Raw genomic sequence first — 18,549 nt, 5'->3', positions numbered from 1 at the left:
CTCAACTAAGCCACACAGAAGATTCCGAGGAGTGAGAAGGGGAGGAAACGGAGGGGAGGGTAGACTAGAGATGAGTTGGGAAGATAAGCTGAGACCCTCCCATGTCATAAATGAGCACCACACTGCTCTGGAGAGGACCGTCTTGGAGACACAGGAGACTCTGACGTCCATAGAGGGAGCGCGGCCAACTCCTAGGCCTTAAAATAAAAGCTGCCCGGGATCTGGGCTCAGCTCCTCCACACGGAATCTCTGTGAAGGGTTCCAGGGGAGCAGCTCTGTCCCCAGGCTAACTCAGCCCCCAGCGCAGTATCCTTAGCTCCATTATAAATCACACCCCTAAGTCTCGGAAGTTTCCCATTTTCCAATTTAAAGTACAAATGCTTCCCTCCAACGCCCTTCACCCAAGACCTGGAGGCTCTTCCTACTTTCTCTCCACATGAGGGAGCATAGCTTAGAATATCTCAGAAGTCTCTTATTTTTATATTAAATGTTCATGCCAATTTGTTTTTGAATCAATTACATATTTATGCTTCTTTTAATGTAATACAAAAATGACACCAGAAAACCTGGAGCGCTGGTTCTTCCAGATTTCAGAGGTGGTCATGCCAGTGAGAGTCCGTCCCTGGGGCCGCACTGCCTGTGCCGCATGGAGTGTTGGTGCCCAACTGTTGGTGCGGAGGCTGATCCGCTCTCGGGGCTCTCTGCCCTGACCTCTTAGAGTCGCTGTCACTTCCTCACTGTTCCCGAAGTAGGAACCCCCTTCCTCTGTCATCCTTTCAAGTGCTGGTGGACTTTTCTCCCACATCCCACAGCCCCCAGGGTGTGGAGGATAAGGCTAGTGTCCTCCTTCCTCTTAATTGTTGCTTCCGCCTTTTCTCTTTTCTCCCTCAAAAATGCCAGTCCCTTCAAAGCCATGTCCAAATTGACCCCTCCTTGTACTCATCCTTGTTGCCATTACTGACCAGTGACTTTACCATGTGTCTCAAAGCATCATCTTAGAGACACCCACACCCAGGTGGAGACCTGACCCATCCTGCACTCTGGCCTCAAAGGTCCTTGATCTCCCCAGTTCCAAAGGTTTTTCCTCCCATCCCACACGGGCCTCCATGGGCCCTGGGCCGGCAGCTGCAGCCTCTGGGATCTTGTTAGAAATGCAAATTCTCTGGCCCCTCCCCTCCTACTGAATCAGAAATTTGGAGGGTTATAGAGAATCAGTCTGTGTGGCAATGGTGAATGTAGCTCAGCTCTGGTTCAGAAAACTGACAGGCTGAGGCAGTGCACAGGAGCCAGGCCCACAGATCGGCTTTCCCATGGGGGACCAGGCCTGCATTGTACCTAGGCTGCTTTGAGGCTTGCTTTTGCTAAGAATCCCTCACCCTGAGTTAAGGCAGAGAATGTTTAATGCATATCTTTGAAGTAACTTCCTCAAGTCTGTGCTAAACCATTCCAAGGACAGAGTGTAACTAGATCTATCACTTTTATCATTCCCTTGCATTTGCAACATTCTTTTCTTTGTTATCTGTAAGAAATAATCACCTAAAGCAAACCTGTGCGTAGTAAATGAGGACCATCCTCGATGTAACATGCCAAGAAAAGCAATAAAAGCCTGTCCAGAGAAGGGTTGGGGCGCTCTCTCACTCAGAGTGTGGCCACACTGTCCCTTTTCTCTACAGGACTTCTGTAGTCCGTGTGAATTTGTTTGCCGCATCCACAACACATGGACCCTGCAGGCCAGAGTCGGCACCAGAGGGTGGGCCCAGCAGCGTGTGCTTTCGCAGCCCTCTGGGCCCTTCCCTTGCGCACAGTCTGAGAACCTGCCCTGGGCTCCGCTGTGGGCATTTCTGTACTCCCTCTGAAACATTTCAAGCTCACCACCTCTCCTTCCAGCTGTTATGCTGACATCTGCACTCCAGTTAGTCACCAGCCTTACTGAGACTTGCAACCTGTGGATCTCCTAACAAAACATGTGCCACCTCAATTACATCTCCACTGTCCTCCTTATCCACGGCCCAGCACTCTTGCCATTTCCTTGCTGTGACCCTGACTTTTGCACCCCTGTCCCTTTAACTACTCACTTGGAAAAACCTGACCCTGGCTGAACCTAACCACTATGGGCTAACACCTCACTTGCACCCAGGAGGCTGAACACAGTAAGAGAAAATCATAAAATCACACTGGTGGCACACATGTCACATAACTACTCCTTCCCCATCGACTTCACTGTCCCCGCCCTGAGATGACCACTCCACGGCCCTTCCGACCTCAGACCTTCCCCTCACCCCGCGCTCAGCTGATGACCTTGTCACGGCTTCACTTCAGGGAAATAGACACACCACACGACCACCTTGTCTTCCCACCAGACACTTCTCTGCATCTGTGCCTCGTGTCTGCCTCTTCCTGGTCCAGCCAAAGTGGTGTCCCTTCCCCACTTCTCACCTGTCAGGTCCTCCCCTTGTTTTCTAGGGCTCGGCTCTCTGCCCACTCAGGTACTTGCTTTCCACAGCGATTCTTTTCTCTTCCGAATCCCATTTTTCCTTCGATAATGGGTCATTCCCCTCTGAAGACATGCTTTAATACCACCTTTATTAAAGCAAAGTAAAACAACAAAAATCCTGCCTTGACCCCACATTCAGGGTCCCCATTACCACGTGCATGGGCCTACACTCTTTACCTTCATAGGTCATAAGATAAATATGGAAAAATAAATACTACAAAATATTTAAAATATTTTAGCATTCATTGGTATAAAAATGAATAGAATCCAGTTAGTCCAGACTGAACTAAACCTACTGCTCCGATTTTGAAAGGTATTAAAATACTTAAAAGAAATTAGAGCTCGTGGGGGCCTTAGGCCCTCTGGGTCCCCAGACCCCTGGCCCTGCCGCGTCACCTCCACCCGCTGTCCTCACTTTGGTTTCTCTTACAACAAACCCTCTGTGGCAGGTGTAGCTTCCAAAAACAGCACAGCGATGGGCCTGGTCTCGTGCGTCCCTCTCGTCAAGGTGGGGGGTCTGTTTCTCCTTCTCTTCGACCTGGATGGGACCTTGCAGCTATGTCACTGAGGAGGACAGGCAGGAGCGCCATCGTGCACCTTCCAAGGCTGGGTCGTCGAGGCGACAGGGTTTCTGCTGGCTCTCTCAGGACCTGCCCCGGGCACCCAGACGCCACGTTGTGAGGAAGCCCGGGTGCACGTACAGGTTCTGGATGACAGCCAGCCCCAACCATCGGACACGTGGGGGAGTGACTCAGGCCCCGGCCTTCCAGCCACCCCAAGTGATACCAAATGGAGCAGCCAATGTCCCCACAGGGCCCTGACCAAATTGCAGATAGTGTGCAAAGCAAATGTCTCCATTTTAAGCCATGAAATCTCAGGTGTTTTTTTAAGGTAGAAATAAATAACTGAGCTCTCTCAAACCTATTGTGTCCTCACCTTTCTTCCCCATTCTCTCCTTAATTTACTCCAACTGGATGCTCACTCCATAAAAAGGCTTGCACAGCCGTCATCCATGACCTACTTTTCTTACTCAACTGGCCAGCGGTCCTCACAGTTCACCAATCGCATTCCGCCTCCAAATACTCCAGGCTTCAAGGACCCACACTCCTCTGATTTCACTCTAACCTCAATGACTGCTCATCTCCTTTGCTGGAACCTCCTCCATTTTACCAAATCTCTGCATGTTCAGGGGCTTCCCAGTCTTGTCCGTGGTACTCTTCTCTTATATACCTACATCATCCCTAGATGAACGTACTTAACTTCCAATATTACATAACATTTGTAAGCTGACAGCTTCCAAATTTACATCTTCAGCCTGGACCACTCTCCAGAACTCCAGATTCATGAACCCAGCTGCCTATTGGACATCGATACTCAGATCGCAAACTTAGTTAAGGCCAAGGCCAAAGCCTACGCCAAACTACTGATTTCCTTCCCAAATCCATTCTCAACCCTCTTCCACCTCAGTAATGGCACCACCATTTATCCAGTTTCGTAGGCCAAAAACTAGGAGTCATCCTTGAATCCTCTCTCTCAGACCTCATTTCAAGCCATTAGTAGATCAATCCATCAGCTCCATGTCCAAACTACACTCTGAATTCAACCACTTCTCATCACCTCCACTACTGCAGCCCTAGTCTGGGCCATATCCTCTCACCTGCCCCACCACAGGTCCCCACTGGTCTTCCTGCCCCCAGTTGCCATCCCCTCCTTACAGTCCACACCCAGGAGCCAGAGTAGCATGTTCTAAGGTACAAATCAGATCCTATCACTCTTCTGCTCCAAACTCTCCTATGACTTCCTGTTTACACTCAGGAATCCACACTCCTTCCCACAGCCATGATGCATTACATGATCCAGCCCCCCCCCCCGCTTTTTTTCTTTTTAATCTTCATCTGAGGGCATGTTTACTTATTTTTAGAGAGAAGAGAGGGAGAGAGGAACGTTGATGTGAGAAAGAAACACCCACTGGTTGCCTCTCCCACACCCCTGACTGGGGAGCTAACCCACAACCTAGGCACGTGCCCTGACCAGGAATCAAAACTGTGAACTTTTGATTTATGGGATGACACTTCAACCTACTGAGCCCCCTAGTCAGGGCCACCTGCTCTGTCTTCATGTTCCTCCGTCCTTGTGGACAGACATGCCGAGCTCACTGGGTCTTAGCACTGATTGGTCCTGCTGCTTGGATTGCTCTCCCCCAGGTCTGCACATGGCGCCTCCTTTTTGCCCTTCTCCCCTCCTCAGAGAGCACTTTCCCAATCCTGTCTTAAAAGCCACTCAATTAATTTTGACATGATCCTATTTTCTTCATCATGCTTAACTGCAGCTGAAACTACCTTACTTTTCCCCTATCGTCTTCCCCACAAAGTTTAAGATCCTTGAGGGGAGGGACTTCCCCACAGATGCACTGCAGAACTCCCAGTGCTTAGCGCATACAGGCAACTCAAATATGTGTACTGAGCAAAGTGCATGACACTCAGTCACTGATGAGGTAATAGGAGCTATTATTCTTTAATTTTGCAAGATGGCTCTTCTTGACTCCTTTGAGAGAGCATGGGTTAGTAGATATTTATTGATGTGAAAGATTATGGGATTTTAGACATAGAAGAGGCCTTGAAGATCCGTGATTTTCAAGGCCTTTTCCCTGTCTCATCACACCTGAAGATGTGCCCACCAGTTGCTGTGGCTCCAAACCTGGTGACTCAGCTGGCTCCGTGCGAAGATGGTGTCACCCAGTCCATCTCTTCATATTTATCGGTATTTCAACAGCATTGAGGATGAATGAAATGTAACCTGATTTAGCCTCTGGCTAAGGAATCTAAAATTCAATTGGCTTTTGATGTGGGTCAGTTGCCCGTGACCTGACCCACAAACACTGCTGAGCTGTTGAAGTATAAATATATCGTTTTAAAGAGGATTAGGACTCCACAGAGAGAAACGATAGCTTGAAGCGAGTAACAACAGTAAGGATTTCAGGAGGGCAGGGTTAGGAAGTGAGCGGGGATTTGCAGAGGACCCCGGAGATCTCAGGCAGTCAGTCATAAGCCTGGCTCCAGATCCGCACCTGCTGAGCCCCAAAGCCCTGCTCTACGTAACCCCCGTGCACGTGTTCTTCGACCCAGCAGGACGCCCCCATGACGCAGCCCAAACTCGTGCTGCCCCCTCCCACAGGGACCTCGACACCACAGGGATCGCATTGTGGTACCTCTTATTCAGACCATCACTGCAACTTTTAGCCCTTAGACAACCCCCTCCCCCCACCAGGAGATCATTTTTCTTCTGAGCTTTAGGGGAAATAAGTACATTTGGTCAATATGAAAGGGGAAATAAATCTGGATTTTTAGCTCTGAATATCCAGAGTACTTCCCGCTCTTTAAAATTTAGGTTCTGGGGCTGTCCCTGTCACTAATCTGAACTCACACAAATCAGCTTCATCTGGAAACTGAAAGATGATGAATGGGGAAGTCATAACTTGGTTTTCTGTCCTGGGAAGTGGGGGTAATAACAGCCACTACTTCACTGAATACACATTATGTGTTTCCTCGTTGAAATTGAACTTCATGGCCACTCTAAGGGTAGGACTATTCTCACCTTGCAGATACTCTGCAGTCAGTCCTCTCCAGCTGGTCTTTAAACGGTGCACCACAGAAGCATCTAGAGAACCATCAAATTTGTGCTCCACCTAGTGATAACTTTTATTTGTTGAATGTGTATTTAACTACTTGGTACTGTGAAGTGTTTCATGTATTTAATACCCCAATGAGTAGGCATCGTTTCCTACATTTTACTAGTAAGTAAATTGAGGGTCTGAAAGGGTTGAATATCTCGCCCAAGTTTACTGCAGTTGACGAGCTTGAACCCTTATCTGACTCAGCCCTGACTCCAAAGTCCGTGTTTCTTTGTCCGTCTGCTACTTATTAATGCTGCAGTAAAACTACCTCAACAACATAGTGCAGGGAAGGAGGAATGGTAACTGATAAACGGAAATGTTACAAAATTAGACTACTGGTTTAAAACAATCACTTTATGTATTCACTGCGGCATGTACGACATGGCCAAAGGGACACACAAGCAATTCTCTTTGAAAGCACTGAAAGTAGGCACTGAACAAGTGTAATCCAGAGTCCCACCCATATTCTCAGATCAGAGAAAGGAACGATGCACTCGGGGCTACACTCAGTAAGGAAATCAGCTCACTTGCTACCTGCCCTCTGGTTCATTCTGCCATCAGGTCCCCTTTTCTCTCTCCACCTTCCATCCCTGCCACAGTAAGTGTGACTTAGGTATTATTTCTAACTTTCAGAACGTGCATTTACCTGGGAGATCAAATTAAAAAAAAACAAATTTCTCAACCTATCATGACAAAGAAACAAGGAATAGGCTTCATCCTGGCTGGTGTGCCTCAGTTGGTTGCAGCGTTGTCCCGTGACAAAAGGTCACAGGTTTGATTCCCTGTCAGGGTACATGTCTGGGTTGTGGGTTAGGTCCCTGGTTGAGATGCATATAAAAAGCAATCGATGTTTCTCTCTTGCATCAATGTTTCTCTCCCTCTGTCTCTTTCTCCCTTCCCCTCTCTCTAAAATCAAGAAGCATGTCATCAGGTAAAGATTTTTAAAAAGTAAGCTTCAAATATGCCAAATTCTTTTGTCAAAGAAATAGCACTAGTTTTTGTCACATGTGTAGTTTGTTTTTGAGTGTATCTTAAAACAACATTTTAATACATAACTGGAAGTGTTAAACCAAGTAATCTGGCTTATGGGTTAACTTAATACGAACACAGCTGGAAGTGGATGCGCACCTTCAGAGGAGCTCACAGGGGTCACCGGGGCTGAGTGCACATCGTCACCCTCCTACACTGTAGTGATTCATGTCTAACACACCCACTAAAAGCTGTATTTATTTTGAAGGAATGATTTCTTTGAAAGTAAAAATGGGTCACAAATTGCTACCTTGCTAGATGTAATTACCACTATATTGCTCTTTTTTTATTGACTAGTTCTTAATCCTGAAGCTCATACCTGAGATAAGCAGGCTTTAGGCATTTGTGAATGACACAGTCAAAAGCTGACCTGTGAAGAGAGTGAGGTCATGGGGCACAAGGCTGTAATTCTTTTCATGTTAATGACAGTAATATAAGTCTGATACATAAGCAGTATGCATTCAGAACACCGACACCTGAGAGCAGGTTGGAAAGAGAATAGGAATTCCAGGATAAGGGGGGAAAGACTGAAAAGGCATAACTACTCCAAAGATGCGAAGAAAACCACAAAAGACGAGGCCCTGATTCTACTGAAAAAGGAAACCAATCACTCCCTGGAGGCTGATACATCAATGGTTCGGCCTATTGTAGTCCTGCCTCTTTCAGGGCTTTAACTACTATTTAATTTCATGGAAAAGTAGACTTCTCCAAACAAAAAGAGTACCACTGACCAAAAGAAAGAGGCCTTCTTATCAGTGAGGAACTTAATAAGGAAAATATTTTCTGTGCCTTGCACAATTTTCAAAAGCCGTTATTTCTATTCAGTTTTGGTATTTACTCCAGTGCTGGGCACAGAGTTAACACAATGAAAGCCTGCTGAATGAATGACTCCCACAGGCGGTGATTTCTTGAGAGCTGGAATCCCACTGCAGTGACCCTCTCTGGCAGCCCTGCGAGGGCTCCAGGGCATTAAGAAGTCAGTGCATGCTACAAATGTGCTTGGTCTGCTGCAGAGTATGTATTTTTTTCAAGAATGTAATGCTGAAATGAAGTACAATTTGGAGGTCATCACCCCCAAAATGAACATATGCCAGCCTGCACTAAGGTGAGGATCAAAAACCTTAATTGCTCAGTGTGAAATTAATCAAAGGTTTCTTCTAGGAACCTCAAAAGAAAAAACTGTGTGTGAGCAATAGTTCAAATATTCACTTTTAGAGGAATATGATATAAATTAAGATCAGTATAGCCCTTGCTGGTGTGCCTCAATGGACTGAGTGCTGACCTGCGAACATAAGGGTCCCTGGTGGGATTCCCAGTCAGGGCACATGCCTGGGTTGCAGGCCAGGTGCCCAGTAGGGGGTGCTCAGGAGACAACATTGATGTTTCTCTCCCTCTTTAAAAAAAAAATATCAGTACAAACTAATACCTGAAGAGGAGAAAAATAAAATACAAATAGACTCTTGTTGCATAGTCAGAATGGTTTACTCCCATTTGTTAAAATCAGAACCGAAACGATGACACGTGTAAGAGATTAGATAAAGAGGTTCTTTTACTATAGTCCATTGTATCCTTAACGTTCCCCCTGCTGCCCACTGAACAGGACACGTGGGCTCAACAGAGCAGTTACACGGACTCAAAACCGTCTCACCGGAAGCTCTCTTATTCCAGCCGACGTGGCTCGCCCGCCCTCATTCCAGGAGTCTGCACCACTAGTCTCCCTGAGGCTTCAGGACTTGCTTTCTTCTCTTCCCTCTGGTATGGTTTCCCAGATTGGCTCCTTGATGTGTTCTGGTAACTGTTCTAATTTTGTCTAAAAAGAGAAAAATAAAACTGTAATATGTGAACTTCATTGAACTCTTTTGCCACGAAACAGATTAATTTTGTTCCCGTAAATCCTCTTATTTTTCTCTTTTACCCCTCTTATCTTCCTGTAGGGCTTTGAAAGAGAATACAACTTGATGGTATATAAAATGCTGACATACACAACCTGTTTGACCCTCGGTGATGGCTGGGAACACCACCTCACATGGCCCCCGGGGTCTCGACAACTCCTGAGAGGGAGGGAGACTTCAGAGGCAGCTTGAAGAGGATGGGGCTGCAGAGGCAGGGCTCGGCTGAGCTGCCACCGCTGCACGGGGAGGTAGAGACCCCAGCCACTGCGGTAACCCTGGCTCCAGGTCCGCCGCAGGCCCTCCCCTCCACCCAGTGGGCCTGGTCATCAAACAGACGTAATGGCCAGCTTGGTCTGTATTCTGAATCCAGGCAATTGCAGGCTGCCTGTCTCCTCCTGCTCTTAAAACCCGCTCCAAGGATACAGGCTTGGGATAGAAATGTGGTACTGAGACCACCTAGACTGGGTACATGACTGACTCCAGTCAAGGCCTTCTAGGTATGCAAATGATCCCAGTTTGGGCCTCTAGAGAAACTTTAAAAAGTTTGGCAGGTTGATGCAGAAATCTAATCATCTTGTGGCCGCCCAAAACACACCTGTTAGGTTCCCTTGCTTATTAAACCCACCACCTACAGCTTGGAGTGGTCTGCTCTGTCTTCGGTCTCCCCTTGCCCTCCACATCCAGGGCTGGTTTCAGATTCCACCTGGGAAGCTCCCGAGAAGGTCGTGACCTACGAGGGAGCTCCTCTCCAATGGAGGAAGAAACTAAAGTCATACCTTTGTAACTTCCATGGCAACTCCTTCAGGTAAGTTTCGCTGAATGTATTCCAAGTAGACATCTGCTGTACTTCCAGTTAAATGTTTTAACTAAAATGTCAAACATGAAATTGGTTCATGCTATGCTGTTAGAGCAGAAACTTTTAAATTTTATTAGTAAAAGTGGTAGAGCCTTTTCTTTCTCTATGAAATCTTACACAGAAGTCCAATTTAAAAAAAAGGATAGATCCTCTGGTCGAACTGAACGCAGGGAGCAGGGCCCGGAAGCACCCTCCCTCCCAAGTGCCTGGAAGCCGGGGCTCTTCGGAGCCCAGCTGGCAAGCATGGTATCCGAGCGGCACGTGGACCAGAGTTTCCTGAAACAGTTTAAGACAAAAGGAAACGACTGGACTGTAAGACAGAGTTAGTGAGACATTCTCTGCGTGCTCCGCGGGGAGGTGTTTCTGTTGGACATGGGTACGCAATATTTGGGGTTTTTTTTTCCATTTAAATTTGGGACTATGTTTTAATCATATCTGTACCCAGAATGCCTAGTACAGTGATTCCAATGTAAAAGTTGCACAAGCACTTGTTTTAATAACATTTATCAATTACTTACTATGTGATGGAAGTATTCTCAGTGCTTCAGGTAAATATCTCATTTAACCCTCACACTAACCTAGGAGACAAGTACCCTTATTCTTCACATTCTGTAGGTGAAGGAATTGAGGCACAGGCCTTACAGCCAGTAGGTGCCGAGACCAGGACCTCGCTGCCAGGCTTCAGGACCCGAGCACTATGCCGGCCCTAGTGGATGCACAAATGAATGAGACGAATGAAAAATCTTAATGCTGCCCATAACAGACATGGGAAATCCAGATAGCACATGAAAGGGATTACTAGAACTGTGTGAAAACTTAACTACAATTGTTGAAAAGCAAACAAAATTATTCCAATGCTATCTTATTATTATGCGAAAACTAGCATAATCTGCATTACTGAGTTAAAGCATGAACTATTCTAAAAGGTGGCTTTGAGTCTGATTTTCCTATCTGCTGCTTCCATAAACACAAAAGGAAATTTATCCTCTCTACAACTGTTAGACACGAGCTGACTGAAAGTCAACCCAGTCAATGTTAACGGAAAGTTATGCCGCTGTGAAATTTGGGTGTTTCAAAAATGCCTCGACGCCTGAAACAAACTCACCTGGAAACACCTGTACAGTGTTCTCATTTCATACTGAACTCTGTGCTTCTTGAAAATATGCACTGATTTGAGAAGAGTAAATCGCTCTATTTTCCTTGGAGGTTCATGTCTGAAAATTAGTGGGCAAAACAACATACTCAGGCTAAGTGACGTCACAACCTCAGTCACCGAGGTCAAAGCATGATCCCACACCTTTGCAGGCAGGCTCATGCTCAATTACAGGCATGGACTACCACTTACGGACTTCATTTGTCGGGACTGTCATCGGTGCTGTAACAGCCACGGTCATAAAGTTCAGGCCAAAATAAACACCTCAGCAACACGATCATCTGCTCTGACCCCAAACTGAGCCCTAGCATGCGGCATATGCACACATGTGCCTCCAGATGCCACCGTCCTGAAGTCCCTTACTGACCAATACACAGACTGTGATGACAACACCAGTGTGTGGGACACAGCTGTACTGTCCGCTGTGTGTGACCTTAGGAAAATCCACAGACGCATCAGTAACCACAAAACTATCGTCTGATATGGAAAATGTGGGTCCTTCTGATTTGTGAAAAGGCAAGACTGGCAAAGCTCCCACTGGGCCTCGTTCTACCTCAGGAGCAGGTGACGAGACAACCGGGGTGGTTACACTTGCCCTGCAGTGACTTCAGGGCCGTGTGAAGTCACCTTGCGCAGGCACTGAGGTACTGGGCGGGCGGTGTTTCTCAGGGCAGTTTTGAAACAATGAACACATCAGACAAAGATCATCGAATCAAAGTATCTAGGGATTCTTGGGTCTCCATATGTCTATAAAATTGGTAGAGAAAGGATTTCCTTGATTTTCCTGGTTCACTCATTGGTATTTAAACATTCCAGGAGACAGGAAGGGGCAATCCTGCTTAGGAGAAAACGGCAAAGTTACCCCTACCAATCATGAGCTCCACCCCACTTTAAGAGCTCAGACCTAGTTGGAAGCAGGTTGGTCAACCATTTATCTGGTTGATCATATTACAGCAGTTGACAGATCAGATTAGGAAAGACCATACTTACACTTCAATAGAGATACCAAGTTCTTTAGCAGCAAGCACGGCAAAATATTCATAGCTGTCCAACACAGCCTTATCGTGGCCTTTTACTAAAATTGACAGGCGCTTATATAATGTGTCTGGCTCATCAGAAATGGTTATCTACAATTTTGAAATAAAAAAGTTTCATTTGTGGTTCCTCTAATATTTACAACTAAAATATTTAACATATTAACCTCAAATGAGCAACTTCAGAGTTTAGTAATAAATGCGGAGAAAAATGCTAAAATTTTAACACTATCAGCTTAAAGTCTCTAGACACCATCACATTCAGACCTGCACACTAACCCTCTGATGTGTTAGTAAAACGCAGTGCACATCAAAGCAACTTTCAAGGCACCTACAAAATCACTGACGGAGCCTTCTAACTTACTCTGCTACTTCTGGCTGAGTGGCCACAGGCAAACCACACCCCCCACCACCCCGCGGTCTCCTCCAGCACCTAAGAGACAGAACACTGGTGTGACAGCACACAGCATTTCTTTAGGGAGTACGAAAACACAAATTAAAGTGTTTATAAATGATTAAACGCTGTTCTATAAAAGTGAGCAATTACAATTCATTTTGTTTACTAGGCTTTATTCATGTGTTTTGCCTGCCATAATAGAAAAATTACTCACTTCTAACTTCTAATTAAAACGTTGTGACACTGACTATACACGTACCTTCCACCTCTTCTATCCTAACATTTAAAATCTTAGAAATAATGGGTCTGACATTTCTGACTTTCTTCCAAGAGGTGAATTACCTTCACTTCATTCATCCATTAAACCAGTAATTTATACATACTGATCCAATGATTCAGGGCTAATTACATTGCACCTGAAAGGAGATCAGTTACCCAACCAGGAAGCTCTCAATTACCCCAAATAGGGCTGTTGGAGGAACAGAACATACTGATATCCTATGGCAAAAGTTGGAGGATGAGGGAAGGGGGAATACATCCTGAAGATACATTCTGATGGGTTCCAAAAGGGTTTTAAAGAAATTCTGAATCTGTTACAAAGATTATCAGGAGATTTCATGTAAAAATGTGGATTTCCATTCAGGTTGGGAAATTTAGACAACCTGGCATGCCTTGGTCTGAGTTCCCACATGGCAACAATGGTTAAAGTAAGTAGCAACTATCTCACCCATCACAGGCACAGCCTGCTATCGTGACCACCCTGTCACCTCTCCGTACAGGCCTGGCCCATGCAGGCATCTACGCTGAAGACCCAGGGTGTCCATGTGTTGTCATGGAAATACATCCAGTATCCGCTAAGTGCAAAAAGCGAAGCAGCAGCATGTAGTTTGTGACACAATTCCATTTTGGTGTGTGTGCACAGATATAATGAGTATGTGCACATAGATATCTAAAATGATTCATCCTGAGCTGTTAAAAAGGGTTATTTTTGAGGGGTAGAAGTGAAAAAAATTAAAATCTATAAGGATTTCAAAAAAATTACAAACACAAAAACCAGGTTGAAGAAATCCCAGCTTTTACTTAAATGAAACAAGGCTATGTGCTGCTTCCAGATTTTACTTGTGCCAATTCTCTTTCTCGCTGGGAACAATATGGCATTGCCCAGGCCCAGGGGTGATGTCTTAAAATGAGAACAAAGACTTGACAGCTACAAGAAAAAATTTTCTCTAGGAACATATCAAGTATTCTGCATCATTAATCATGACAAGTCTTCACCTCATGCTGTGTTAAAAGCCAAAGACTACTCACTCCCACAGTTATTTGGGGCAAATAATTTATTCCTTTAGAACTTACCCAGATCCCCTGAAAGAGAACACGAGCACCAGGGACCACAGAATACTCTACTTGGGCACACTGTGCACTTGCCAGTACTCCAGAACAAATTTGTTTTAGTTATAAAGTATTTGGGAAACAACCCTGAATAAAATAGTAAGGAAAATTTATTACTAACAGAGCTCCTTATGCCAAGAAATAGGAGTACATACTGCAGGCTTGGTCAAATCCTTGGGAACATCAACGTGTAGGTTTGAAAACTGTACCCACTTCATACTGGTACTGCTGTGTGGGGAGAAGGAGGAGAAACCTAAGTAAAACAGCACAAGAGCCCATTTTCTTGTTCAATTTAGTGCATCAAATTACATACTTACAGAAGAAAGCCACCGTGTTTGGATGTACTGCTCTTAGAGCCATTTATAGAAAAATCCCTTGAAGCCTTAGAAGAAAAAAAAGGAACATGTTAGAATTAAAGCCAATCCCCAAACCATTCATAGTTTCCATTTAAAAAAAAAATCAAAAGACGTACAATGCTTCAAATAAAGGGCTGTCTCACCCTTAGCTGTTGGGGCTCCTCCTGTACCCCAAAGGGCTGCGGGTGTGGTCTGCAGTTGGGGCACTTAAGGGAGGCAACCAGTCAGTGTTTCTCTCTCACATCAATGCTACTCTCTGTCTCTCTCTAAAATTAATAAGCATATTTTAAAAAATAAAAGGCTATCTCATTACTTCAAATAAAGATATTGGGGTAACTAAACACCAAATTAGATTTTTTTTTTAAAAAGTAGACGATGGAAGAGTTGATAAAAAGGACTTTCAAAGTACTAGAGAATCTATATATTTTAAAGCTTAGAAGAATTTTTCAAAAACAATTCTCACATTGAAATAATGGCTATGAAGGACAACAAAAAAAAATGTGGTTTAATTTACCCATTATTTTTAAATTAAATGTACTTCAATATAATAGTAATTTGCCTCAATATTTCTGAGCAATAAGTCTTTACAATTTATTAAGAGTTGAAATAAGAATTCCTTTTTTAGAAAAGGATTTTACTTATTTATCTAGTTTTAGAGAGGGGGAGGGAGAGAGGGCGAGAAGAAAGATCACTGTGTGGTTGGTTGCCTCTTGCACACCTGCCTGGGGATCTGCCCGCAACCCAGGCATGTGCCCTGACTGGGAATCAAACTGGTGACCCCTTGGTTCGCAGGCTGGCACCAATCCACTGAGCTATACCAGCCAGGGCTGATAAGAATTCTAAAGTAACCTTCTTTTGAAGCTTTCATACATCTTTTCCAGCATGTATTATTTAGCTTGGCTGCGATAACTAGCTTACAAATAAACTGAAATACACACTGAAACTTACACCCACTTTACACCACTACTGTGCTCATAATGCAACAATCCAGCCTTTCCAAATCCTTTACTGTTGGCTCCCCCTAGTGGATCGGAACTTATGGTTGCAGGAAACTTACAGTCCAATGTAGATGGAATTTGCCACCTGTTTTTCCTTTAAGCTTTCTTGAGATATCTCTGTCCAGAAGGTATCCAGCCATATTATAGGAAAAACAGAGACATTACAAGATACAAGAAACACTGTAGCCCTGGCTGATGTGACCCACTACATTGAGTCCTGGCCTGCAGACCAAAAGGTTGCCAGTTTGATTCCCAGTCAGGGCACATGCCTGAGTTGTGGGTCAAGTCTCCAGTTGGGCTGGTAAGAGAGACAACTGATTGCTGATTGCTGTTTCTCTGGCACGTTTCTCTCCCTCTCTTTCCCCCTCTCATAAAATCTTAAAGAAAAAATAAATTGCATATAGGACAATGACGCCTCAGTCCCCTACAAAGTAGGCACCTTGGAACCTCACACAGTTCTCCCAATTGCCATCAGTGGCCCACAGTATTTTCCTGAATCTCATGGATGGTCTGGAATCTCCTCCCTTTCAAAGGTGACTTTAGCTTTGGGAAAAGCCAGATGTTGCAGGGCACCAAACCTGGACTTTAAGAGGGCTGAGCCACCTGGGTGATTTGATATTTCACCAAAAAACTCTGCAGGAGATGTGATGCATGGGTGGGTACACGGTCATGATGAAGCCGACAATCACCATGGCTGTGGCCTTCTGAATCATCTGAATAGTTTCCACAGAGGAGTGCTCAAGTTAACACAAAATATGATGCAGATCTGTTGCTCTACTTGTTCAGTCATTTTGAATAAAACCACCACAGTATACATGTTCACTAAACAGTCTACCACCACCACTGACTAGTACAGTGAGGTTGTCATCGTTTGCACACACACATTCCAGTCCACTCTCCTTGGATGTCAGGGTACACTGATGTTGTACAAACCAGTTATATTAACAATAGCTGGACTTTTTCTGGACAGACTTCATAAATGTGTACCCGAGCATCATAGGATCCTTAAAAATACTTTGAAAATGAGAATAACTTTTGGCACAAGCAAAGCTTAATTAAAACAACTGAGGATCACCTAAATATGTTTAAAAAGCCTACTGTTAACTTACTGTCCTTCCCCTATCTAAGATGGTGGCAAATTAAAACGTTCATATTCTCTCTTGGATCAGGGGAAAAACAAAAAGAGGAGAAAATCAGGTACAATACAAGGTTGGAAGAGGTCAGTGCCATTCTTCAGGCATAATCACACAGAAACCTCCCTCCTCACATTTCTGCCAGTTTCCCCAACAATTCGGTTGTGACGAAGAACCACAGGTCTAAGGCCTGATATGAGACTTGCCAATCATACTCTCCCAGTGTAAACCTCTTGCTTGTACAAGTTGTAGACTAAGTGCTGTTACAGCCACAAATCAACCGTAATTCATTCTTTAATAAACTTTTTTTTTAAATTACTAATTTGAGAGAGAGGAAGGGGGCAGGGCAGGGAGAGAGAAACATCAATTTGTTGTTCCACTTATTTATACATTCACTGACTGATTTTTGTATGTGCCTTGACCCCTGACCAGGGATCTAACCAGCAATCTTGGTGTGTCAAGATGATGCTCTAACCAACTGAGCTATAGGGCCAGGGCAAGAAGTTTCTTTCTGAGGGGGTTGAAGGGTATCCGGGCTTAGTTTGTCTTAGTCCAAAATTTCACCTCTACCACCACCTGACTTTTCTTAAGCACAGTGATTCTCAAATTGTGCTCTGAGGCCCTCTGGGGATTCTCAAATTGTGCTCTGAAATGATTTCACAGGACCAGAAAATTAAAACTACTTTCACAATAACACTAAGGCTTTATTTCCAACTTTTTCACTCTCATTGTCTTACATAGTGTACAGTGAAGTTTTCCAGAGGTTGCATACTGTGTCATATGAACACAGAAGCAGATATGAAAATCCAGCAGTCTTAAGCCAGACATTAAAGAGATTCGCAAAAACATAAAACACTGCCAGTCCTATTAAAGTTGCTTTGAAAACTTATTTTCCATACAATGTTACTTATGTTGACATGTAATGAGTTTACTAATGTTATTTTAAAAGGAATAAGGATTTTTCATATTCTCAAGTTTATTTTCTAATGAGCTAAGTATCGATAACTAAAGTCCACAAAAATAAACGTTTTTTGGCGTCCTCCACTATTTTTAGAGTGTAAAACGGGTGTTGAGGCCAAAACACTTGAGAAGTTTTTGCTTCTCCAAAGACCCGTGCAGGGGGCCTTTCACCCACTCCTCCGACTTCAGAGACTCTCATCTAAATCTCAGAAACCCTAGACAGGAGAAGCATGTCTAGATTCAGTTCCGTAGAAAGAATCGAGATCTTGTGCCAGCTCAGCCCCTAATTTGCTCGAGGCAGTTTCCTGTCTTCTGAGCTTGCGTTTACTTTGCAAAGGTGATGCGGATCGGGGAGAGGTGCTGCGGGAGAGGGGTTGGAATATATGATGTTCAATATCCTTTCCAGCTGTCATTCTTTTTGTTCCTGTCTTTGCCCTGACTTACATTTTATATCGTGAGAGAATTCGAGATAAAACCTGCCCCTTTCTTGCCACCATCCTGCGAGCGAGCAGAGATGCGGACTAAAATCGGGGAAGGCTCCGTACAGTTAGAACGACGGCTGGCACCCAGATTTGGAGGCAGTTGCCCCTGTTGGCTCGCCCAGTTCACCCAGCCTGCCCGGTACCTGCCTGCCAGAGACTCCGGCACAGGGCCCCAAGCGTTACTCGCGCCGCCATCTTGCCGCCCAGCCTCTCAGGATCACTTCCGGGGTCACAGTGCGTCCTCAGACCATAGAGTTCCGCTAAAGGAGAGAGTATATTCTTGTGTTCCGGCAAGGAACAACCATGGAGATGAGATTCTGGGCTTTTTTTTTTTTTTTCTAAGGTTGGGACCAAGACTCAGGTTGGCATCCCTTGGGTCGTGTACCGGCCAGGTACCGTGTCTTGATCAAGTTCCTGCAGCCCATCTCTAGGTAATAGCAAACACAGCAAATGTTTTCCTCAACAGACCGTGTTTGTCGTGTGTGGTTCCTTTTTTCTCCGAGACAAATACGTGCTTGGAAAAAAAAAAAATAATCGTGACAACAGTTATCTCTGGCTTATGAATAATGGTCAATTTGTTTTTCTATTTATGTATTTTTCAAAATATTACAAAATCCGTACTTCATTAGAATAAAAAGGAAAGTTTACCACTCCATTAAACCCCGGTTCCATCCTTTTCCTCACTGCAATAACCTTGTAGTTC

At 44.7% G+C, this 18,549-nt stretch overlaps 1 protein-coding gene across 3 annotated transcripts; it reads right to left on the bottom strand.

The window, feature by feature from the left end:
• Positions 1 to 8,727: 8,727 nt before the first annotated feature.
• MRPS10 (mitochondrial ribosomal protein S10) lies at positions 8,728 to 18,067 on the bottom strand. Of its 3 annotated transcripts, none has more exons than XM_037154844.2 (7): positions 17,994 to 18,067; positions 14,235 to 14,299; positions 14,073 to 14,145; positions 12,088 to 12,224; positions 11,050 to 11,158; positions 9,865 to 9,954; positions 8,728 to 9,006 (listed from the first exon to the last, which is right to left on the bottom strand). In XM_037154844.2, the coding sequence occupies exons 1-7, from the start codon at positions 18,039 to 18,041 to the stop codon at positions 8,923 to 8,925; spliced, it is 606 nt and encodes a 201-aa protein (XP_037010739.2). In that variant the 5' UTR covers positions 18,042 to 18,067; the 3' UTR covers positions 8,728 to 8,922. The 3 variants fall into 3 exon arrangements, with proteins under 3 accessions (XP_037010739.2, XP_037010748.2, XP_037010755.2); XM_037154853.2 differs by having other exon boundaries at positions 14,073 to 14,142; XM_037154860.2 differs by lacking the exon at positions 8,728 to 9,006 and adding an exon at positions 10,523 to 10,650.
• Positions 18,068 to 18,549: the final 482 nt, after the last annotated feature.

This window comes from Artibeus jamaicensis, unplaced genomic scaffold (assembly GCF_021234435.1).
Source record: "Artibeus jamaicensis isolate MK-2021 breed Jamaican fruit bat unplaced genomic scaffold, CSHL_Jam_final contig_484, whole genome shotgun sequence".
NCBI classification, from domain to species: domain Eukaryota; kingdom Metazoa; phylum Chordata; class Mammalia; order Chiroptera; family Phyllostomidae; genus Artibeus; species Artibeus jamaicensis.
The sequence above is the reverse complement of the archived record's forward strand: the minus strand, read 5'-3'. Positions and strand labels throughout refer to the sequence as shown.

What these genes read in the sequence shown, in the direction of transcription:
- MRPS10 (XM_037154844.2), bottom strand. Translation starts at nt 18,041, where the DNA reads ATGGCGGCGCGAGTAACGCTTGGGGCCCTGTGCCGGAGTCTCTGGCAG. An exon ending in TGTGCCGGAGTCTCTGGCAG is followed by an intron (nt 14,300 to 17,993) that starts GCAGGTACCGGG and finishes TTTTCTTCTAAG; the next exon opens with GCTTCAAGGGATTTTTCTAT. An exon ending in TTGCCATGGAAGTTACAAAG is followed by an intron (nt 9,007 to 9,864) that starts GTATGACTTTAG and finishes TTCTCTTTTTAG; the next exon opens with ACAAAATTAGAACAGTTACC.